This window comes from Lithobates pipiens, unplaced genomic scaffold (genome assembly GCF_037356315.1).
Source record: "Lithobates pipiens isolate NorthernLeopardFrog02 unplaced genomic scaffold, aLitPip1_a1.2 Scaffold_25, whole genome shotgun sequence".
In the NCBI taxonomy this organism is placed as follows: domain Eukaryota; kingdom Metazoa; phylum Chordata; class Amphibia; order Anura; family Ranidae; genus Lithobates; species Lithobates pipiens.
Genome location: NW_027507787.1, coordinates 91,844,242 through 91,869,308, shown reverse-complemented (window position 1 = coordinate 91,869,308; position 25,067 = coordinate 91,844,242). Strand labels below are relative to the sequence as shown.

The following is a 25,067-nucleotide window of genomic DNA, read 5'->3' as shown; positions in this document are numbered from 1 at the left end:
GTTTATTTATAGGTTACTTTTATGTTGGCGCAGCTTTTTGTATTTTCTCAAGTGAGCGGCTAAAGCTTTGCCCCCAGTTTGTCTTCCCCATACATTAGATTTGTATTTTTTAAAGGATCAGTTAACACAACAAAAAAACTATTGGATGGAGAATTACTAAACAGTTTCTTATACTTTCTGGTTTTCGGGCTGGTCTCTTCCTTCATGTCATGAATCTTGAAATAGAAACGGTGACTCCAGGCAAACTGCTAAATACACATATGGAAGCGGTTTTACCTGCTTGTTCATGCAATTCTGGGATTTGCACAGCTCTGCCACACAGCACAGCCTTGTCTGGCAGGGCAGGAGAGTTGATAAGACCCCAGTCTTGGCTGCGATGAACAGGGATTGCGGAAGGCTGTTAAGCCAAATTTAGATGTGCATTGTTTGCATTAAAGAAAAATATATATTTATGTATCCATGAACACAGAGCTGCTTTCTTCTGTGTCTTTGAAGTTCAGATTTAAGTTCATAGCTAACTCCACTGCACAGAACAATTAACATCCTTTCTGTATTTCATTGAAAATATTTTTAAATGCCGTTTTAAATATTCCTGATTTAGTTACCTGAATTTGACTTGGCCCTGGTTCACACTAGTGCAGCTTTGACATCAAGCTACTTCAGCGCCATTTCAAAACTGCAGAGGAGTGCGATTTGGGTCTCAGATTTTCATTGCGGCTTGTGACTTCATTTAACAGAAGTCAATGCAAGTTGCTATGAAATTGCAAAAAAGTAGTGCAGGCAACAGGGTGCGACTTGTCATGTGATTTTGAACTGTGTGAACTGGGGCTTAAAGTGATTTTTAAAGGTTTTTTATTTAAAAAAACAAAAAAAAAAGTCTTACCTGCTCTTTGCAAAGGTTTTGCACAGAGCGACCCCCGAACCAACTCTTCTGGGGTCCCATGCTGGCACTCTTGGCCCCTCCTTTTTTTTTTTTTTTTTGTCTGCCCCCATAGCAAGCGGCTTGCTATGGGGACACACCTGCAGACTCGATCCCGAGCCGGGCTGTGTGTATGTGTCTGACACAGCACTTTACAAGCCAAAAAATGTATTGGAGGCAAGTTTACAAAAATAAAATCTAAACATGGATTTATTAGAGGGTTTATATTTAACTATTAAAAAAATGTTTTTATTACCGAAGTTCATGACTACTTTAATTAGACCACAACTAGATAATGTACAGGAACTGAAAGCCTTTTACAAAATAATTTTCTACTCTTGTGAGGGCTTCTGTATATCTCCTATTTACTGACAAACGCTGAATTGTAAAAAAAGCTGATCCCAAGCTGAGCAAGCGTGTGTGTGTGTGTGTGTGTGTATAATATAAATATATAAATATATATATATATATATACACACACACACACAGGCACAATTTTTTGTTTTTATCTTCATATATTTACCAAAAGATATTCAAGCCATAATTATGTAATGGGTATGGGCTGAAAGTGCACACTCCCAGGTTTAATTTGAGGGTATGTACATCCAAAATCGGTGGAAGGGTTTAGGAAATACAGCTTTTAAGAATAGCCATGTCCTTTTTTTTCAAGGGACCAAAAGTAATTGGACATTTGAACAAAAGGCAATTTTAGTTTGCAAATGTAGCGCTATACAAGTTATTCATTCAAAAGCTGTTTCATGGCCAGTTGTGGGCTACTCGTTCGTTATTTCTTGCTCAATTAAGCAGGTAAAAGGTCTGGAGTTGATTCTAAGTGTGGTATTTGCTTTTGGAATTGATTGCTGTAAACCTACATAATGCATTCAAAGGAGCTGTCCATGCAAGTGAAACAGGTCATTGTAAGGCTTCAAAAAAAAAAAACAAATCCAGCGGAGACAGCAGCAACATTAGCAGTGCTAAAAACCAACTGTTTTGTACATTCTAAGGAAAGGAGAACGCACTGGTGAGCACAGCAATATAAAAAGGCCTGGATGTCCAGGGGAGACAATAGTGGTGGATGAACGCAGGATCTCCTCTATGGTAAAGATAAAGAAGAACCATTCACAACATCCAAACAAGTGAAGGACACTCTCCAGGAGGTGGGCGTATCATTTTCAAAGTCTACAATCAAGAGAAGACTTCACAAGGGCAAATTCACCACAAGGTGCAAACCATTCCAAAGTCTGAAGAATAGAAAAGCCAGATTAGACTTTGCTAAACAACATGTAAACAAGCCAGATCAGTTCTGGAAAAGCATTCTTTGGATGGATGAAACTAAGATTAATCTGTAAGATCCCTTTCACACCACACCGCCCATAGGGTGGGCGGTAAAACACCACTATTTTTTGCGGCGTTTTACCGCCAGGATTTATGACGCATTTCGGCCACCATCGGGGCACTTTTACCACCGCTAGCAGCCAAGAAAGGGTTAAAACCACTGGCAATACGCCGCAATAGCGGCGTTTTGCTGGCGGTATTACAGCGCTGCCCCATTGATTTCAATGGGCAGCAGCGGGGGAGGAGCGGTAAACGCACAAGCTGCTGGCAGGACTTTTCCATGACATCCTGCCAGCACACCGCTGCAGTGTGAAAGCCCTCGTGCTTTCACACTACAAACAATGGTGCAGCTTTTTTAGGGCGGATTGCTGGCGCTATTTCTAATGCTATAGCACCTGCAAAACGCCAGGTGTGAAAGGGGTCTAACAGAATGAGGGGAAGAAAAAAGTTTGGAGAAGACTTGAAACAGCTCATGATCCAAAGCACACAACGTCATGTGTAAAACATGGTGGCGACAGTGTGATGGCATGGGCATGGATGGCTTCCAGTGACACTAGGTCATTGGTGTTTATTGATGATGTGACAGAAGCAGCCGGATGAATTCTGCAGTGTTTAGAGCAGGGGTCTCAAGTTGGTGGCCCTCCAGCTGTTGGGAAACTACAAGTCCCCTGAGGCATTGCAAGGCTGACCGTTACAAGCATAACTCCCACAGGCAGAGGCATGATGGGACTTGTAGTTTCACAACAGCTGAAGGGCCGACAATTTGAGACCCTTGGTTTAGAGATAGACTGTCAGCCCAGATTCAGCCAAATGCAGCAAAGTTGATTGGACGGCACTTCACAGTAGAGATGGACAATGAACCAAAACACACTGCAAAAGCAACCCAGGAGCTTTTAAAGGAAAAGTGGAATGTTTTGCAATGGCCGAGTCAATCACCTGATCTCAACCCAATTGAGCATGAATTTCACTTGCTGAAAGCAAAACTAAAGGCAGAAAGACCCACCAAGAACAACTGAAGACAGTTGCAGTTAGAGCCTGGCAAAGGATCAGAAAGGAGGAAACCCAGTCTTTGGTAATGTCCACGGGTTCCAGACTTTAAGCTGTCATTGCCAGTAAAGAATGCTCAACAAAATTAACATTTTATTTCTGATTATATTAATTTGTCCAATTACATTTGAGCCCCTGAAAATGGGGGGGGGGGGGGGACCATGTATAGAAATGGTTGCAGTTCCTAAAATTTGTACCTGATATTTATGTTCAACCCCTTGAATAAAGCTGAAAGTCTGCACTTTAAATTCATATGGATTGTTTCGTATTAACTTTTATTCTGGTGGCACACAGAGCCAAATCTATGTGAACCTAACTGTGTGTGTGTGTGTGTGTGTGTGTATATATATATGTATGTATACACATGTGTATAATATATCTATTTCAGAGAAGCCAAGAGATTCCTGTGTGTTTGCTTTTTTTTTTTTTTTTCTATTACATTCAAACAACAAAATAGAATAAGATGCGCCCATTGGCACAAAATACAACCATAAACTTCTGACGATCATGACAGCAGTTCAGAATAGTAATGTGAGATTGATGACACGTATAGATTGGGTAAGGTTAAAAATTCTACAGATACATTTTTAGTAAGCTTTTCTTGATTTACTATTGTTCTTTTTTTAGAATGCCAGATCCTGACTTTAGTGTGAATGATGTGAAGTTGTTTGTAGGTAAGTGAAGATAGTTTTTATTTCTTGTGAATGTATGTGGGGCAGCACAGTGGCTTAGTTGTTAGTACTTATGCCTTGCAGCACTGATATCCTCGATCTAAATTTCAACCACAGTGATACCTGCATGGAGTTTGCATGTTCACCCTGTGCTTTTGGGATTACCTCTGGGTAATCGCGTTATCTTGATCACTCCAAAAACATGCTGGTAGGTTATTTGGCTCCTATCCAAATTGTCCATTGTATAGTGGCAAGGAAAAATAAGTGGCAGTCCTCTGGAAGCAGAGATTCAAGATTGGAATGGGCTGGGTTTTGATGACATGGAGGAAATTGAGGTCTGAAGGCATGCTAAATCTGCAGATATCTAAAGCAATACTGGGGGGGGGGGGGGGGGATATAATCAGTGCAAAGGCTATCAAAGGAGAAGAAGGCAAGATTCCTCTACGGTATGGGTGATGGTTTTGATATATAAAATTTTGTCCATCATGGACCAGGGAATGAATAGAAATTGGGTAGAGATGGGCTGTTCCACAGGGGCTGTTCAGGGAAAGGGTAGACAGTTGTGCCAAATCTAAGGCCAGTCGTACGCTGTTCTAATCACGGCCAGTTCAGTAGGAATTGCCCGAGATTTGAACCGTTAATCGGCAGGCTGAATGTACTAAGTTTATTGATCAACTTGGTACAACCAGCATGTAGGTTTCTCTTGCGATTTATCACTAGCAATACCACTAGTGATAATCATTGTCTTCTCCCCAGCAGGGGCAGCTGCAACTGCTCAGCAGGAGGGAGACCCCTGTCCGCACTATCCGTGGTTGCTCAAAAGAAATGTCTACCTTGTATGTCAGGGGTCTCAAACTGGTGGACCTCCAGCTTTTGCTAAACTACAAGTCCCATGAGGCATTGCATTCCACAGGCAAAGGCATTATGGGACTTGTAGTTTAGCAAAAGCCTGAGGGCTGTCCGTTTGAGACCCCTGGTGTATGGCCTACTTTAATGCTGTGTTCCAGTCCTTAAGTGTGGTCATCCTAGATGGCTCAAGGGTTCTGGGGATTCCCTCTCGCGTTACAGGAGAAGCTGAGGTGCCTTGGCTTTTTGCATGGAGGAAGGGTTTGCCAGTATCTGGTTGAAGCCACCAACGTGCTGCAAATTGGCACTGTGAATGTTTGTTTTTTATTTTAATTTTTTTATTGGGTGTGTTCAGCAAACACACAAGAAATTAGAATTGTGTTATCAGCTTAAGCACATTGTGTTTGTCTATCATTGTGACTGCTGATGATGAGGCTCTGATCACATTTGATGGCAAATTGTTGCATAAAACCATTTTTATTTTTTTTATTTTTAGGTAAAAATAACAAACAGGCTATACTTGCCTGCGCTGTGGATTTGCACAGAGCAGCCTGGATCCTTCTCTTCTTGGGTCCCTCTTCTGTGATCCTGGCCCCTTCCTCCTGTCAAATGCCCCCATAGTAAGCAGCTTGCTATGGGGGCGCTGAGTCACAGCTCCCTGTGTCCATTCAGACATGGAATCGCGGCCAGGCCACCCCCCTTTCTCTTTTTCATTGGATGACTGACTTTCATTGACAGCAGCGGGAGCCAATGGTGCCATGCTGCTGTCTCAGCCCATGAGGAGGGGAGTCCCGGGCAGCTAAGGCATTTCTACAATATTGCTGGATCTAGAGGGGTCTCGGGTAAGTATGGGGGGGGGGGGGTGCACACATTAGGCTTTTTATCTTAATGCATTAGGATAAAAAACTTCTGCCTTTTACAATCACTTTAATTTCAAGGGGTTCACATACTTTTCCAAGGGGTTCACATACTTTTTTTTTTTTTCTTACCATTGTATGTATTTGCAGGACCTTGGAGTGTAAGCTCCTTGAGGGCAGGAACTGATCTGAATGTAAATTGTCAGCACAATATTAATACCTGAACTAACTAAATAAATAATACCCTTTTCGGTAAAATAAATAAATCTGATTTAAAAAAAAATTGCAAAATTACCTCTGTAGGGGTTTAGAGGGAAATTAAATCCAAATAAGTATGAAAAGTGTGGTCCCTCACGCTACCAAGTGAATAAAATAAAAAAAGTGATAAATTAAAATGCTGCTAGACCTATAGTGTGCACCTAGATGAATGTAAATATAAAGTGATCAGCGCAACTTCTTAAACCTAAACATCGATGATAATAAAAAATGTTTTAATACAAATATAAAATAACAGTGACGTGCTAAATCTGAATAGGTATTTTTCATATAATTTGGCATTACAGTTTGAGAAGCAGCAAACTGTCAGGCTGAACCCAGCTTGAAATTAAAGTATATCTAAAATAATATAATGTAGCTTATCAATCAGTGGCTGTGGTGACTGCATTCATTTTTAATTTTTCAAGCTACATCCATTTTCTACAAGTACAGAAAAATACCTGTTATCTTCAGAGAAATCCAGTGCCCTTGTAACTTCCTCTGCACTGAACTAAAATTCCAAAAAACATTAGTAGCCTTCCCAGTTCGATTTTGTGAATATGGGCCACCTCCCATTTTAAGTTATGGAGATGAGGGGAGAAAGTGTTTGTGATCCAGATCAAGGCAGCAGCCTGGGGTAACAACGCAGCCTCTCCAAAGATAAAGTGCAGCAAGTGAGCATTGTTACCCTTGGATAGGGAGTGTATTAAGACTACATAACTCCTCCCTTTCTTCTCCATAAACTTGGGACGTGTTTTGTAGTCCAGAGGTAGCAGGGAACATTACTAACTAATAACTTTCAGGACGCTCTGCCACGGGCGGTTATCAGCTCACAAGTATTCTGGCAGGAAAACATTTTCTGCCCAGCCTATTGTCAAATGATGACTGGGTGACATTTGTTGTTTTGGGTAGGTGTCATATGACGTCCTTCCGGAACGCTCGATGTACCAGGCCCGCTCCTGGTACCATGTGATGGCTGTGACCAATCGCAGCAGATCACATGATAATTATAAGCAATGGCTTTGTTTAATGCAATTCATTGTATACAATTGTGTTGCTAGCTGTGATTGGTCACAGTAATCACATGGTACAGACAGGACAAATCAAGCCCCATCTGTACCATGTAATTAGCTGTGGCCAATCGCAGCTAATCACAACATAAGGCACTGAAATGCACTGGTATGAGCAATCATTATGTATACAAAAAAAAAAAAGATCACTTCCCCAGAGTAGTACAGTGATAATATTGTAACACTTTATTGCTTTGGTCACAGCATGTAAAAAAAATATTTTTTTCCAGCATACTGTCACCAGTCAGTGTCCCTGATCATTGCCACATCAGTTATATGATGATACAGTACTGCATTGGTGATGGTATGTAAAAAAATAAAATAAAAAAAAGTGCCAAAAAATTACTATTTCTAAAAACTCCCCATGCCTCTTAATAAGTACCTTGGACTGTCTACTTGCCAATCAGGGATCATTTGGGGGATGTTTCTACTGTCCTGGTGGTTTAAGGCCTCAAGACATGAGATAGCCCATCAGTACATCCATATTGATATATTTTCAGATATACCATAGTTTGTGGACTCCATGACTTTCTTACAGACTAAATAATATACGGTACACTGATTTGGGGTTATTTTCACCAAAATGTAGCAGAATACAGTCTGACCCAAATTTTAGAAAAAAAACTATTTGCAAAATTTAATAACAAATGGGGAAAAAAAGTTTTTTTTTTTTTTTTTTTTTTTTTTTTTTTTTTTAAACCCAGTGATAAATAAATATCACCAAAAGAAATCTCTATTGGGGTGAAAATATGACAAATGTTCAAATGTCATTCACAGTGTGACAGCGTTGAAAGATAAAAAGTGGCCTGGGCAGCTAGCGGGTGAAAGTTCCTAGTATTGAAGTGGTTAACAGACCAAAAGGAATCAAATATGAGAAATGTATTGCTGAAGTTTACATACACTTTAAACTTCTCTTCTAGGGAGCAAGCGTATTGTAGACGTGATGGACGTTGGCACCCAAAGAGGAATAGAGATGACAATGGCACAATGGGCAAAATATTATGAAACCCCAGATGAAGAAAGAGAAAAATTATATAATGTAATCAGCCTGGAGTTTAGCCACACCAAGCTGGAGAATCTGGTGCAAAGACCTGCAACGGTGAGCATGTCGTCATTGGTTGCTTTCTATACCGCTTTGGCCTCTCTTGAATCTGCTGCTAATTTGTGTTTTGTGGCTTTAGGGCCATACTGGCAGTCTGTGGTACTGACACACGACGCAATCCACCACCCCGCACCCCCGCAACAGTTTTGGGGGATTTTTATCCACCCTGTTTGACTCAGAAGGGGCATTCACCCCATCCTGAAAGCTTGTCTTCATACAAGCCCAGACATTTTTCATATAATTTACCAAATCTGTTGTCATGTTTCTTCACCAGGGAGACTTTCTGGCTTCTGTGGACATCAAGAGCTCATACCTACATGTCTCTCTTTCCAGCATAACATTTCCTATGTTTTGTGCTGCCCTTACACTACCGGTTCATGGTCCTGCCCTTCACTTGTCTGCACTTTAGGTATTCATCAAAGTGTTAGGCTCACTCTGTGGCATTTCCATTGTAGGGTACTTTAACTACCTTCTTTTAAGGGAAGAGTTGGTTTGGGCTGTGTGGGACAACATGGCTTTGACTGTCCAAACATTTATAGTGGTTAGTCTGGATGCTGAACCTTTAGAAAATGTCCCTGGAATCAACACATCATTTGGAGTATCTGGATCTAGGTCTGGACACAGCTTTGACCAACATGTTTCTTCCACAGGAGAAACTTCTGACACTCTTGCCTCAGATTCAAGCTCCGCAGTCCAGGAGCGACCCCCCCAGTCTCCCTTTTTGTTTATTTATCCTGATGGTAGCCTTATTTGGGCCGTTCTATTTCAGACCTCTAAAATGCAGCATTGTGTGGACATTGGATAAGAACCAGAAGACCAAGGCCCTGCTCACACTGGCATTAAAAGCAGGAGTTTGGGTGCATTTCTTTTAAACGCTCCTCAAACTCCAAGTAAAGCAGTCTGCAGTGACAATATGGATAGCACACAGTGCTGTTCACGTTCTCCAAGCTTGAAGCATTTGTGTCGCGTTGCTTCACTTAAAAAATAAAGCTTCATGTGGAGTTTGGAAGGAGTTAAAGCATCTGAGCTCCTTCTGTTCAAGTCTATGGTAACGCACCAAAAAACGCACCGACAAATGTTTGCAGTGAGTGTGCAACATGTTTAAGGCACATTTGCAGTACTTTAGCCCTTGTTCACAGCAGCCAAGAAAAAACCTAGGCATCTTTGGCGTGTTTTTAACACGCCACAAACATGTGTCAAGTGCGCGTAGCGAGTTTGGGGAGCATTTTTAACTCCCCTTTAACGGGTGTTAAATGTGACACAAACTCAACAAACAACTTGCATTAATGCTATAGGCATGTTTTGTTGAGTGCCAGTATTTTGAGCAAGTGTGAACAAGACCCAAAGACCAGATTATCCCTAGCTTTGTATTTCTAGAGACAAACTCTAGAATCTGAAGTCTTTCCTTCCCATCTGTTGGAGAATCCTCACTACGATGCTGGCCTGTCTGGCTGTGGAGGAGTCCTGGACACTGCATCAGTACCAGGGGACTTATTCATCAGATGAGTCTCTTCCACTTAACGTATTGGAACATCCAGCTAAAGAGTTGGGCAGTGCTACGGTAGTGGTGTTGTACACAAACTATCAGAAATGAGTCTGAAGTTTTGCCACAGCGAGAGGTTGGATGAAGATTGGATCTGGTCTTCAGCAGAGCTTAATGATCTAGCCTTGTCTGCTGTGTACATACCAGGCATGGACCAGTAGTTCCTACACCCCGAAGGTGTTCTAGGACCTGTGTCGCAGGTGTGGGAAGCCAAACATGGCCTTTCTGGCCTACAGGTTTATCTCCAGATACAAGGATCTTCTAGCTTTGTAGTTTCATCGCAGCTGGAGTGCCGAGGTTGCCTACCCCTGTAGCAGAAGCAATAGATGCCCTGGTGGCTCTGTAGGAGAACAGTACAACCTGATTGATGCCTTTCCTCTGCTTCATTGTCTGCTTTTCAGGTTGGACTGGAGAGCAATTATAGCAATCAGAGTTCCAGATTGGCCCAGGCTGATGTAGTATCCACGATATTGGCTGCGTCCCAGGTATATGAGACACAGGAGCCATCTTTCCAGTCTACTTGGCAGCGGCCCTCTGCTACTTACCATCAATGAGTGACCTTTCTTGGAGCCAGTATTCAGCTTTACAGCTATGTAGAGATATCACGGGAAGCACCTGGAAGCTCTAATCAGCAGTTTACGGCTGTGCTGCATAGTGCTGCCTTCACAGTTCCACATAGACAGTGAGTAACTGATCCTTTTGTGACATCAAGTAATGCTCTGAACCACTGCCAATTTAGCATTTTGAATCAAGCTATTGTCCGTGAACGGACCACCACTCATTATGTTGTTCCAGTGAAAGTTTGGCAAATAATAGTAACTTCAATTGCTCATAGGCAAGTCATAGCTCTTTGGATCAGATCAATCTGTGGACTTGAAGCTTTGATTATCTTTCATAGCCTAGTGAACTACATATGATCTGTGGACCTGCAGACGGTTTTTCTGTTCTCACTCCTTGGACTGACCCTGTCACACAGCCCCCCTTATTAGCCACAGACTGGTATATATCCTTTTACATACAACGTTTTTTGAATAATGTAACGGCCGCTACCTTCAATCTAATTAGATATAGGCTTGGTTGGTGATGCATTTATCCTAATCTGTATTTACAGTAGATTATTGGTGACAATATTTTTAGGGTGGTGTCTATCGTTTTGTCTTGTGTGTTTGTCCTTGTCCCCAGACACATATGTCTATATATAGTGTTAGGTGTTGAATCGTATTTTCTATAATGGCATGTTTTTCAAAAAATTTAATTAAATTTACCATCATGCAATTCTGGTAATTATTTCCCAGGGCTCACCTATGTGGCACTTGGCACTGTGTCGTCTTTATGACAGTGCACATTTTTTTCATATGCTTTTCTGGTCACTGAGTCCCGCTCGTATTGTGTATGGATAAATAATGGTACTGTGATGTACCCCGTCCCACTGGTTCCCTTTTTCTCTCTTTTTGTTATATGTTGTTGTACGCCTACCTGGCAAAAGTCCTCATGGGACACTCTGTGGGTTTGTCAGGATTGTTAAAATCTTCTTCTATTCTGAGGACTGATTTACTTACCATCCTACTTTCTGGTCACTGACTTTATTTCTTTTAGGCCTCATGCACACGGACGTTTTTACAGCCGCTTTTTTGAGGGTTTTTTGCAGCTTAAAAACGCCTGTCCATGTTAGTCTATGGCTTCATGCCCACCTAGGCGTTTTTGAGCTGCAAATGGCATAGGTGTTTTTAAGCTGTAAAAAAAAAAACCAGGACCAGTGCGTTCCGTGGCGCAGAGCTAGAGCTGTAAAAACGCGGATCGCGGAAAAAAGCGCAAAAACGCGCATAAACGCGTAACACATTTTCTTTGTTTTCTGAGTGCTATAGCTAAGAAATGTGTTTCTTTAAAAACGCTACTTAACGCTAACGCTAAAAAACGCGTAAAAACCGCGTTTTTAACGCCGGTTTTTCCAGGTGTCGGAGCTAGCTTTACAGCCAGTTTTTTAAAACATCCATGTGCATGAGCACTTACCCTCTGAACTGTTTTTTTCCACACATGTTAAAGCTGAATTCCAGGAATTTTGCCACTTTGTATCATCTGCTGACTTAGTATGGGCTAAGTCCAACAAGGTGCATACTACATCATGGACTTAATTTAAATGTGACAGTTTCAGGGTCCATGCACACTGGCATAAAAGATACTGCTTATACAGGCTTTTGCTGGTATTTAATTCAGCCGATATACACAGCTCTATGTTAGTCTATTTGTCAATGCACATTAGGGAGTTGACATGCATATTTGCAGAGAAGTGATTTCAGGCAAAAAAAAAGAATTTGATTTGAGAGGAGCTTTCGGGCAGAAAACTCTTGATGCGCATAAACGTGGCATTTAAGAGTGGCGTTTTCAAGTGTACATTGTTTATAGTGAAAAATGAGCAGAAGGGAATATTTAAAAACAAATGCTGAAAAACTCTTGCGCAATCTGAGCCACTATGAGCATTTTTTATGCTACTTTTTCTGCCAGAGGTTCTGGCATTTTTGCTGCCTAGTGTGCATAAACCCTTACTGATCAGCACTTCCAGTGTTCTGACAGGAGATACATTGCCTTCTCATACAACTGCATCGCTGCTCACACCGTCCCTCCCCTCTGCTGTCCATTCACAGAAGCCTTTGTATTTTCTGAATGGGTTCACAAAGTGCGCTGTGATACTGCAGGAGAAGGGGAGGGGCATTGAAGCAGTAGAAGTACAATTATGGCTATCCTCCCAGTGCTTAGTAAAAAAATAAAAAATTTAAATTAAAGTTCACGAGGTACCACTTAACCCTTAGTAATCCAGAACATTTTAGAGAGTGGCTGAATTCCTGAAATTCATCTTTTTAAAATGCACATTTTAGGCTTCAAGATTAAAGGCCTGAAGATAGTTAAAACCCAGAACTTTATACATTTTCTGAAAGCAGAGACTGTGGAGAATAGAATTGTGGTATTTGCATTTTTTTATGTTATATTAGTACACGTTTTAGAAAATGTTTGTATTTTCAATAAAAATACACAAAAGCTAATTTTAATGAAATGGGTAATATGTTGTGTTTGTGTGCACTAAAGTATAAGACGAAGTTGCAGCCGGGACAAACCTTAAAATTGTGCGTGCCTGTGAAACGGCGACTGACTTCGGTACCCAAAGTTCACCATAGGCGATGCTTTAAAATCTCTTACCGATCATCCGTATATAGGCACCTATGAATTATGGCCCAAGAAATATTCCTCTCACTCCATCTTGCATGGTAATGTATAGCGCAGTCATCATCCTACGAAAGTGCCCCTGATGCGTACCCTTTTTTTTTTTTTACCTTTTTTATGTGATTGTATCTCATCAGATGTCTGTAGTAGCCAGGAGTGTGTGTGGAAGCTAATTTGATCAGTATGTGGCTGTTCCTGCCTGATGGAAGTTGATTATTTGATCAACTTCTGTTGAAGGGACATTCTCGATCAGCCTGCAGCCAATCAGCTGCAGGCACGGATCAGCGCATTCTGTCAGAGGCGGGTCCCACTTTCAGAATATATTTGCCTTGTGTAGAGGATGCCTCCATCCACTTCATTTGTGTTGATGGTGAAGTCTTTTTTTTTTTTATTTATTTATTATTTTTTTTTTTTTAAGTCTAATGGCCAGCCTAAAGCCACTTGCTGCTGCTGACATAAACCTTATGTTGGTGGGAGCAAAATGTTTAAGGGCATGGTTGTTAAAGGGGACAGGGGTACCTCCTGAATCTGTGGTTTCTACAGTGCCTGAAAGGATACTTCTACGAGGGCTGTCATCAGGAATGGAAGACATACTTCACTTGGTGTCTACAGTATTTTATATATATATATATATATATATATATATATATATATATATATATAATATAATTTTTTTTGTTTTTTTTTTTTTTTTTTTTAAGATTGTTTTCCTTTTTTACCTCTCAGTCCCATCAGTAAGACACTTCCTGTCCTGACAGGGTGACAAATCTAGCTCTCTGTACTGTCTGTGGAGGAGCAGCATTATAACCCTAGGACAGAAAGTGTGGTAGAACTACAAAACACTTCATCTCCTTATCTCCATAATATAGCGGGTAGGAGATATATAGTCCACAAAAAAGAAACTGGGAAGCCTGTGACTGATAACTGTGCAGTAGAGGTTGAAACCACAAAGTTACCAGCTCACAAGATTTTTTGCAGGATCAACAAATATTTTTATGAACAGATCTAAAACCTATTCCTTGGAAAATGAGCTTCACTTACCTGCACTATTTTTGTCAGTTACATTGTTCACATTAAGCACTTGTTGTTTTTGCAGAACAAACAATAGCTTCTGTATACCTTCATAATATAACTGGTACTAAAGCAAAAAACAAATGGGTTGCATTACCACTTATTTTTGAGTTTTCCTTTTGATTTTTAAAAAACGATTCCAGTTGTTATGGATTACATTGCAGATGTTACATCTCTGTAAAATTCTGTGAACCCAGTCGACGCAAAGTATTTCTGGCTGGCATTATCACTGCTATAAGTTTTTTTTTAATTTTATTTTTGTTTGTTTTTTCAAGATTCCATACAGCACACTGAGCTCTGTAAACACAGCTCCAATATGAGATAGCATCGTGATAACTCACTGCATAAATGCAAAATATAATAAACCGTGTAGTTGTTTAATGTAAGCATTCCTCTCCGCCAGTGATTAGGTGTCCAAAAGTCTCACTTTTTTTTTTTTTTTTTATCAAACACACATTAGAGATTCTTCCACATATTCCACGCCACTTCATGTAAAAAAAGTGATCGACCCCCCCCTACACTCCTTTGCACTCACAGACTTCTCATGCTTATCACATACTGATAAGCCTAAGCACTTTAAAGGGGTTTAAGCCTGGTACACACTATTTGCCCCCCCCCCCCCCAACCTGTCAGGACCCACTGTATTAACCATGTGAGGTTATGAAAAAAGTGGATTGTGGGACTTTAAATGAGGCATGGATATGTGTTTGAAATGGTCTAGGATACCTAAAATTTAATTAATTGTCTCTGTCCCTGCGGGGAAAATCTGTATACCCATAAAAAGTTGCTAATCATTCCAATAAATTAAATACAAATACTAAATAGTAGGTATATATAATGTATCATAATGTATAATACATGGGTCATGCAACAAGAAGCATAATTAATTGTAGTAATAATCATGTTGACATATTTAATATGTATAATGGATAGACATAATTGGTACAAGCAATCACAATTATGAATTTCTTAAAGTTCTTAAATTTCTTTTTTAATTTCCTTTTATTAATACAGGGATGGAGGCATGCTTATGTTACATTGGGGTCCAAACAGGCCACGTGCTTTTTTTTTTATTTTTTATTAACCATGCAAGGTTAGTTTAGCGATCTCCCCGGCTGAACTGTTGTGTTCTGACAGTGGGACGGCTGCACCTCCAGAACACTCGAATTGAGAGTTGCTCAGATGCTGGTTTTCCAGCATGCATGTCTGACATACACACATTTTTTTTTTCTTTTTTTTTAACCGGGCGTTGTCTTCTGACATTTTGGTCTGTGTGTACCTGGTTTTACAGGATCTCTCCTCTGCTCTCTATAGCTCAGCCGTTTCTCCTTTTTTAAGAGGATGCTCAGGCAGTCACAAATGAAGAGAAAAAAAAAGGAACTAATAGCATGGTACTGTTATCATACCGGTATTTATTCCATTTCACATAAAGAATGGCACTTTAAAAAGACAGTAAAATACAGCCCACTAAAAATTCCATGCATTGTTCCACTTATGATCTACAACAGCATCAGCATGCAGAGTAAACATCTCGCCTGAACAGTCTGTGCCTGGCGCTACATCACTTACTATGGGGGCCTGACGTCACGTTGGCTGTCTTGCAGGCCGACACTAGCACGTTTCGCCCAACTACTTCTTCTAATGGGTCCTTAACCTCTCATATTGGAGCTGTGTTTATAGAGCTCAGTGTGCTGTATGGTATCTACTTATAACTAAGGTGGCAGCAGTGACATTTACAAGTTTATATTTTGTCCATTGTTCACGATTTTATATGTTTTTATTTTTTGTTAGGTTTTTTCATGTTTTGATCACCGAGTAAGAGTCAGTTTCGCAGCCTCCTGTGCGCAGTGTGTGGTAATTGTGTTTACTTTTTTCAAGATTGTTTTTTCTGTCTCGCACAGGTGGATCAGATAGACTGGGTGGACAACATTTGGCCAAGGCATTTAAAGGATAAACAGACTGAATCCACCAACGTCATCCAGGAAATGCAATACCCCAAGGTGCAGAAGTGAGTGATGGCTGCATATTAAAGTTCATTGTAGTGCATTTTAGGGCATGTTTACACTTTGTCGCACTTGCTGTAATATACACACCCATGCATTATGTCAGTGGAAACCAACATATTGGTGACCTGGGCTCCCTCTAGTGCTAATCGTGTGACCATATCCTAGAGCACTGGCCACATGGTCTCTACCTGGTAAGGTGAGCATAGTTCTGAATCCCTACCATTTTCTGGTATTCTACTGTCTCAGGGACACAGTCCTGTTCCTATTTTTCAAGGGAAGAATTTGCTTAAGCTATTTCTGGTTTTCAAGATCAGTTCCTAACTGTTCTCACTGGCTTGGCTTGGCTCGGCTCTCTCCTTTCCCTCCTGACTTTTTGCTAGGATGATGAAGAGGATAAAGCTGCTAAGGACTGGGAATTCTCTGTTGATGAATCCTCCCAGGATACATCTCTGGGTCAGGGGCTGTCTCTGACTCCGAAGTCCATGAGGTACTTTCTAGCAGACATGATGTGCGTTAATTAAAAGTGCCAATTCTGGAATCTCTTCCAAAAATCCCTGGATTTGGGACCTAGCAGCTGCCAAAACATCCCAACTATTTTCTTCACTCTCACTCCGATGTATGCCGATCCAGCGGTTGCCCATGCCATTTCCTACTAGAATAAAGGTATCAAGGATGCCTACCTGCACATCCCAACTTTGCAGCCTCGTCAATGGCTTCTACAATTTGCAGTCAAGGATCTCCATTTTCAATTTTTGGTGCTGTTTTGGCCTGTTAACAGCTTCCAAAATGTTTACCAAGGTGTTCCCATTGTGGGGTACCTGGATGACCTGCTTCTCGGAGGACAATTGGCTTAGAAGCTGACGACAAGTGTACAGCGGACCGTACAGGTCTTGGAAATATTTGGTTGGGTGCTGAGGCTTCAGAAGTTGGCCTTGATTCCGACATAACACCAGGAGTTTTTAGGCTTAGCCCTAGACATGGCACTCATAAAGGCTTCTGCAGGAGAAATGCCTATCGTTTTGATCCTAAGTGGAGTCCCTGAGGCTTTCAAGCATACATGAAGGTGCTGGGAAAGCTGATGTAAGTATTTTCAATCCAGGCCCCTATGGTTTGTTGAATTCCAGAGACATTCAGCTCAATATCCTGTCGATATGGGACAAATGTTCAGAGTCCTTGCCAATGCACATGACTGGCTTGGCCCTGGAATGCTGGATATCCACACAGATGCTGGAGGCCAAGAAATTGTTCCTTCTGATTAACTGGAAGGTCTCGAGGACAGATTTCAGGCTGTCAGGCTGGGGGAAGTATTCTGGAGAACCTCTCGTTTAATGGAATGTGGTCATCAGAGGAGTGGAAGTTGCTGATCAACATCCTGAAAGTTTGAGAGATTCGGCTGGCTCTCCTGCACTGCTCTGTCTACCTCCCCGGGGTGATTCATTAGAATTCCTTTTGCCTGATCTTTGCCTTTCATTAATTTTTTATTTATTTTTTTTAATAGCAATTCTTATTGATTTTTCATCAAAGTTAAAACTGAGGTAAAGAACATCCAAACATATAGATACGGTGTTCGCAGAAAACACCTACTGAAAAATAAAAGCAAGATGCTACATGAAGAATGTGGCATCTTGAATATTTTGAGTTTTTTCCAGATCAGTCAGATTTTCTCTTCTGAAAACCTGCACAGCATGGCTGGTAAAGCCCAAGTCCTGAGGGATAGGAGTGTTTCTCACGCTTTCCTCCTCAAGGCAAGAAAGTTGACCTCCAGGACCACCATAGATGGAAACTCTTTTCTCATTGTGTGAGATTTTTATAATTTTTATACCTGACAGTAGGTTGTGGGGAGCATTTCTGCCTAATTCTAAATTCTGGTGTGGCGATGCCTCTGGCTCGATACCATCAAGTTTCAAATCTCAGCCTTGGCAGTTCTGCTTCAGTCAGAAATAAATGGTTATCTAAAGTCTGCAGTTGCTGCACTGTCAATGGACTAACCTCACAAATGTCATTCCTGCATCGGAGAATGTATAACAGAGTTATATATCAAGGCTGGGCTAAGGGGTAGTTTATGCAATTGACAGGGCATGAATGTTTTTGGAAATAGAATTGCCACAGACTCTAAGGAAACAAAATAACGAGACAAATCTAAATTCCTAGAATTGTACAGACCTATTTAAAAGATGAAGCATATCAATGCCTAAAACTTTATTATTATTTTTTTTTTTTATTGAATGGGTAAAGGTTAAAACCCTTGTGAGGTTCTACAGCTATCTGGGGCTCTGGTAAGCTGTTCTCACTTTCTGTTCTGGACAGGCAGTGAGAAAAATTATTTGCAATGGACAAACAACAAATTGCTGATAGAGGTTCAAGCATTCCCCTAATTTACTTTAAAAAGCATTTTACTTCTACCGTATTTGCCGGCGTATAAGACGACTGGGCGTATAAGACGACCCCCTATTTTTCAAGTGAAAACATAGGTTTTGGGCAATACTCGTGGTATAAGACTACCCCCCTTCTGAGGCAACACCATTTTAAAAAAACATTAGAAAGATTAAAAAATACAAAGCAAGAATGCCAACTACTCATCTGCCATGCTGTGTTATGTCATAAAGTAAATCAAACAATAACACAAACAGAGATCTATTGAATGCCACAACTCTGGAAAGTAGAATTTTTCACTAACCAAACCTATACCACTTTTGGGTTACATTCTATGGGAATTGTCCACCAAAATGCATTTAATAACCCCCCTGTCATATGTCCCAGATTTACCTGTCCCTCTTGGGTGCCTGAGACCTCAAAGGCAAATAGAAGGATGTATAGTAGTAGGAGATCAGTGAATGGATTTACCCAGGGAAGTATGGTGAGCGGTGTATTATTTTAATGAATACAACGCCTGCTTGGATTGGCAGAGGCTGTAGCATCATCAGCCCTTGCCTCTCTCTCTCTCAAAGCCAACCCGAGCAGGCTACTCTATGTAGCCTGCTCGGATTGGCAGTGGTTGTTACTCCAATCCAAGCAGGCTCTGTATTCATTAATAGAATACATCGCTCGCCGGGATTGGCTCAACGGCGTATACTGTTTGTTGCTGAAGCCACATACAGTATTAGCAGACATTTGGGGGCTGACAGCCATCGGGCAGCATTGTATACCTGTATACCCGGCGTATAAGACGACCCCCAATTTTTGGGCATTTTTTTTAAGTGTAAAAGGTAGTCTTATACGCCAGCAAATACAGTATTTGTCTTGCTGTTAGAGAGATTTCTCCCCCCTTGCTGGTCTATGGTGATTGTCAGGACCCTGAAAACAAGTGCTTTTTTAATTAAACACAACCTTGGATTTAGTACTTTTCTTCCCTCTGGTTTCCTCTGTCATGTCTCATTTTTCCAACTCCATATAATTCAGTTCATGTAACACGTAAATGTACAATGTTTTATTTTTTAATACTGATATAGCAATTGCAACAAAATGTTTTCACAGCCAGTTTCACAGATTCTTAATTGGCAAATACGTGCAGTTGACTTCAGTTTGAGATGCTTCTGAGATCATTCAGAATTCATCGCAGGTGCAATTGACCTGCTTGAGCTGCTTTTGCCATCCAATATGCTTGTATAGGGAGTAAAGCATTTCTCAAGCAAATAAAACCCCTTGACACAAAGCCTAACATGTTATTTTATATTGAATAAACAGACCTAATAAATGATCTATAATCTCCATCATTTCACCATATTGCCTGCTATAAAGTGATAATTTCACTTTACTGCAACACGCCTGCGCATTTGGTACTATGAGTCTAAACCATAGCTCAGCTGTGGGGTATAATATTTTTTTTTAATACTTTTTAGTCCCCAGCTATGTTTAAAAAATATATTGTCTTCTCTTCAGTCCATTGTTGTCCCCACAAGTACTTCTATTTCACCAAAACGTCATCAGATTGAGTGATGTCCAACATCACTCAACTCGGAATATTAAAGACAAAAATGTGATTGCAGGGTGCCATGGACCTTACCTCCAAGGGTGCATCACCAAGGTGCCTTGCTTTCACCATGTATGCATGCAGAGTGTGGTGTGTATGCCAGCGTTGTGCTCAGAATCTCTATGGACCCCCCATTGGTAGAGAAAGTCGCAAGCAAAGAACCCAGTGTATTACATGGCTAGCCAAAAAACAACTGAGAAAGGCAGCTTCTGAGGCCACAATTAACGCTTTAACCATTTAGTTATGCAACTGTTTTTTTTTGTTTTTTTTTATGCATTTGCATTGTATCATAAAGCAATGTCTCGTTTTATCTCTTTATAGATATTGCCTTATGAGTGTGCGTGGCTGTTACACTGATTTCCATGTGGACTTTGGTGGCACATCTGTATGGTACCACATTCTCAGAGGAGGCAAGGTAAAGATACCTAATGAAAATATTTGTACAGTTCTTAAGGAAGAATCAATCTGTCATCTGTGTCCAGATGTTTTTTTTTTTTTTTTTTAAACGAGTTTATTGGTAAATGGCACAGTACACCGGGAGAAAAACAAAACATAAAAGAGTTACAGCAATTGGTACATTCGACAGCCAAGAGGAATAACAGTTAGAAGTAGCTCCATCACATCAAGAAACCCAGATCGGATCTATGAAAACAGCGTCAATTATACACGCGTAAGCACTGTAGTAGTATAGTAGAGTAAATATAGTAACAGGATAAGGAACCCGTTAGCACATAAAAACACATCGCTTGCACAGCACACCCAGGAAGGTTCCAGTTCAGCATTAAAACTAATTCCCACAAGTATCCGGGTCATTAAGCCAACGATCCCAAATCTTATTAAATTTATCTGGGCATCCCCTGTGTACATATATGACTTTTTTCAGCGGTAAGGTAGAATTAACCTCAGTCACCCAAGCCCCGAATGTCGGGGCTTCGGGCCGCATCCACAATTTGGCAATTAACTTCCTCGCACTAAACAATGTTTCCTGGGTAAAAGTTATACTGGAGGGACCCGCCGGGGCACCCAGCTCCAGGCCCAACAAGCAAGTTTTAGGGTCCACCTGGAGGGGGGAGCCCATGCGGTCATGCAGGAAACGGACCACCTGTAGCCAGAAGGCCTGGACGTCCGGGCAGGACCACATCAAATGGAAAAAGGAACATGGGAGAGTCCCACAGCGCGGACACCCCGGCTCCAGGGAGGGCTTGTATCTACGAATCCTGGCAGGCGTAAGATAAGATTTGTGTAGGATATACAATTGGGTCAGCCTGTCCGTTACCCTAGGGGAAACCTGCTTAACCCTATCCAAAATCTCCTCCCATTCTTCCCCCGCAATCGGGCCTACATCCTCCTCCCACCTGCATCTCGCTACCTCCGTAAGTCCAGCCACAGCACATCTTCTGAGGAAGTTGTATAGAGTCGATATTAGTTTCGTGGGCTCCTCTCCAACTATGATACCCACTACTGATAGTTCCTGTGGATCTGGGAATCCCTCCCCGAATTGAGCCCGCAGGGCATGGGACAGCTGTGCAAAACGAAATATCATATGTGCGGGGAGTTCGAACTCTCTCTGCAGTGCCCGGAAACTACGTACACCCATCGGGGTGATGACCTGATATAGGTATACCACCCCCTTGGAGGCCCAGAGACCCGCACCCGGCAGCTCCTGAAGCTCCCTCAACTGGGAGTTGCACCACAGGGGTGTATGGGAGTGCACCCAATCCGCCCCCAGCATCTTTTGTGCAATACCCCATATCCGCCTGTGTTGGATCAGTAAAGGGGCATATCTCTTCCCTCTCCCGGTAGACACCCTCCCCCGAAACAAAACCTGCAGGGGGGTATGGGTACAGCCAGGAGACCCCCCACAGAGCAGTGTCTGGTACCTGGAAGCATCCATCTTGTGAAGGTGAAAGAAGTGGGAGAGCTGGGCAGCTACGTAATAGGCGTGAAAATCGGGGAGTGCAGCTCCCCCCATATCGGTAGGATTTTTAAGCGTATTCCAGGCCAACTTTTGCCTGCCGGAGCCCCAGACAAACGAGTTAAGAATAGTGTCTATAGTTTTAAAATATTTGAGGGGGATAAGAGTAGAGGCCTGCCAGAATTTGTAGAGGAACTTGGGGAGAAGAATCATTTTGATTAAGTTTATCCTTCCCATGACACCAAGGGGGAGCCTGGCCCATGATTGAGTTTTAGATTTTAAATATGAGATCAGGGGTTCGATGTTAAGGGCTATATAATCAGAGGGATCCCTGGTGATTTGAACCCCCAGATACTGAATAGAGGCCACTCTACATAACGGGAGGAGTGTCGCGTCCCTCTCCGGCGGAGAAAGGTCAATGGGGAGAATCAAAGACTTTGCCCAGTTAATGGTAAGACTCGAGTGTTTCCCAAAATCTTCGATGATACCAAGGGCCGCACCCAGGGAGGGTCCCTCATCCTCAAGATACAGGAGCATATCATCTGCATACATGCTCACCGTTTCCGTTATGGATCCCGCCCTAAGGCCCCTAACATGCGTGCTGGACCTGAGGGAGATAGCAAGTGGTTCCACCGCCAGGGCGTATAGGAGCGGGGATAGAGGGCACCCCTGCCTAGTCCCGCGCCCCAAGGGGAAGGGCCCCGATAGACAACCGTTTACTGCCACGCGCGCTTCCGGAGAAAAATAAAATAACTGGACCCATTTCAAAAACTTTGGCCCGAACCCGAATCGACGAAGGCTCTCCCATAGATATCCCCACTCCACCGAATCAAATGCTTTGGCCGCGTCTAACGCCACCACGGCCCTAGTACCTCCGTTGTCATGGGAGGCTTGTAAATTCATATGGAGTCTACGAATATTCATTGCCGTATTTTTACCGGGCATGAAGCCTGTTTGGTCTGGGTGGATAAGGGACAAAATATGGGGGCACAACCGGGATGCTAGGATTTTGGCCAAGATCTTTATGTCCACCTGCAGCAGCGAGATCGGGCGATACGAATCTGGGCGGTGTGGGTCTTTACCCGGCTTAGGGATGACTATAATCGTCGCTTGGCGTAATGTATCCGGGAGGGAAGCGGACTCAAATAGGTAAGTATATAAATTCAGCAGCTCAGGGGCCAAAACCTCAGAGTATGCTGCGTAAAAGTCTAACGGTAGACCATCATGTCCCGGCGCCTTGGCCGCTGCCAAGGAAGACAGCGCCAGCGTAACCTCCTCCAGCGAAATCGGAGCCTCCAGAGCAGCGATCTGGGCCACCGATAGCTGAGGAAAGGGAACATCCCGTAGAAAAGTCCGGGTCTCTCGAGGCGTGACCTCCACACGAGAGGTGTAGAGGTCCGCATAGTAAGACCGGAACAGCTCGGCGACATCCTCCAGCTCAGAGACAAGAGCCCCGCTCTCATCCATCAGAGATACCACTACCGGCGGCCTCGCATCCTGATGGGCGAGGTATGCCAGAAGTTTACCCGCTCGTTCTCCCTGCTCAAAAATCCGTTGTCGCGTAAAAAAATGTTTGCGCTTGGCTTGTTCAAAGTGTAGTTGGTCCAAAACCTGGGTCTGGAGCCTGAGGGCCGAGGCACTCGCCTCGCTGGGGTGCAACGCAAACTCCCGGGTGACAACCTCCAGCTGCTCTTCCGCCTGACTAATTACCATTTTAGAGGAACGTTTTAATCCATTAATCCGTCTTATCAGAGAGGACCGTGCGTAAAGTTTAAAGGCCTCCCAAACACTTCCACCCGTTGCTGTCCCCCGATTAATGGCAAAAAATTTACTCCACTCCTCAGATGGATCATCCCGCTCCCCCAGCGCCGTCAACCAGAAAGGATTAAGGCGCCAGACCCTAGGTCCCTTCTGCTGCGTCAGTGTCAGGGTAGCCCAACAGGGAGCATGATCCGACAGGGATCTCTCATGGAACCCCACATCCTGTGTCCAGATGTTTAGCCCGAAGCCATAGGGCTTACCTTACAGCAATCTACAATTTAAATGGGTGGATTTGATATGGCAGTTTATTTTTTTTCATGCTGGCCCAAGCAAGCAATTTTTTTGCTAATTTGTTGACTGCTATTGGCGCTGTATAAACTGTATGTAGCCTCTGCTATATACAGTATACAGCACTGTGTTTCGGCAGCAGTATAGCAATGTCCTGTCCTGTTTAGCCATTCACAGGAAGCCTTGTATTTTCTTTATTACAGTTCATCTGGAAAGTATCTCACAGCACTTCTCTTTTTCCACGTTTTGTTATGTTACAGCCTTATTTCAAAATGGACTAAATTCATTATTTCCTCAACATTTTACAAACAATACTCCATCCATAATTACAAATTAAAAGAAGTTAGGTTGCAAATTTATTTAGAAAAAATAAAAATAAGCAAAAAAAAAAATCAATCCCATGTACATAAGTATTCACAGCCTTTGCCAAGACACGTGCAATTAGGCTTGGGTACATCCTGTTTCCTCTGATCGTCCTTGAGATGTTTATACAACTTGATTGGAGTCCACCTGTGATAAATTCAGTTGATTGGACATGATTTGGAAAGACACACACCTATCTATATAAGGCCCCACAGTTAACAGTGCATGTCAGAGCACAAACCAAGCCATGAAGTCCAAGGAATTGTCTGTAGACCTCTGAGACAGAATTGTGTCGAGGCACAGCTCTGGGGAAGGGTACAGAAAAATGTCTGCAGCATTGAAGGTTCCCATGACCACAGTGGCTTCCATCATCTGTAAATGGAAGAAGTTTGAAACCACCAGGAGTCTTCCTAGAGCGGACCGCCCGGCCAAAATGAGCAATCGGGGAGAAAGGCCTTAACCTGGTGGTCACTCTGACTGAGCTCCAGCGTTTTTCTGTGGAGAGAGGAGAAACTTCCAGAAGAAAAACTATCTCTGCAGCACTCCACCAATCAGGCCTGTATAGTAGAGTGGCCAGATGGAAGCCACTCTGCAATAAAAGGCACATGACAGTCCACATGGAGTTCGCCAAAAGGACCTGAAGGACACTCAGACCATGAAAAACAAAATTCTCTGGTCTGAAGAAACAAAGATTGAACTCTTTTTGGCCTGAATGGCAAGCATCATGTCTGGAGGAAACCAGACACTGCTCATCACCTGGCCAATACCATCCCTACAGTGAAGCTTGGTGGTGGCAGCATCATTCTGTGGGTATGTTTTTCAGTGGCAGAAA

The 25,067-nt window shown here is 42.3% G+C and overlaps 1 protein-coding gene across 2 annotated transcripts in view; it reads left to right on the top strand.

Annotated features, from left to right (window-relative positions):
• KDM2A (lysine demethylase 2A) overlaps positions 1–25,067 on the top strand; it is a 213,559-nt gene that overhangs the window by 47,807 nt on the left and 140,685 nt on the right. For both annotated transcript variants that reach the window (XM_077454675.1, XM_077454676.1), the window contains exons 5-8: positions 3,929–3,975; positions 7,921–8,099; positions 15,834–15,940; positions 20,230–20,323. In XM_077454675.1, the coding sequence (XP_077310801.1) occupies positions 3,929–3,975; positions 7,921–8,099; positions 15,834–15,940; positions 20,230–20,323 (427 nt within the window). The remainder of the gene's footprint in view (positions 1–3,928; positions 3,976–7,920; positions 8,100–15,833; positions 15,941–20,229; positions 20,324–25,067) is intronic.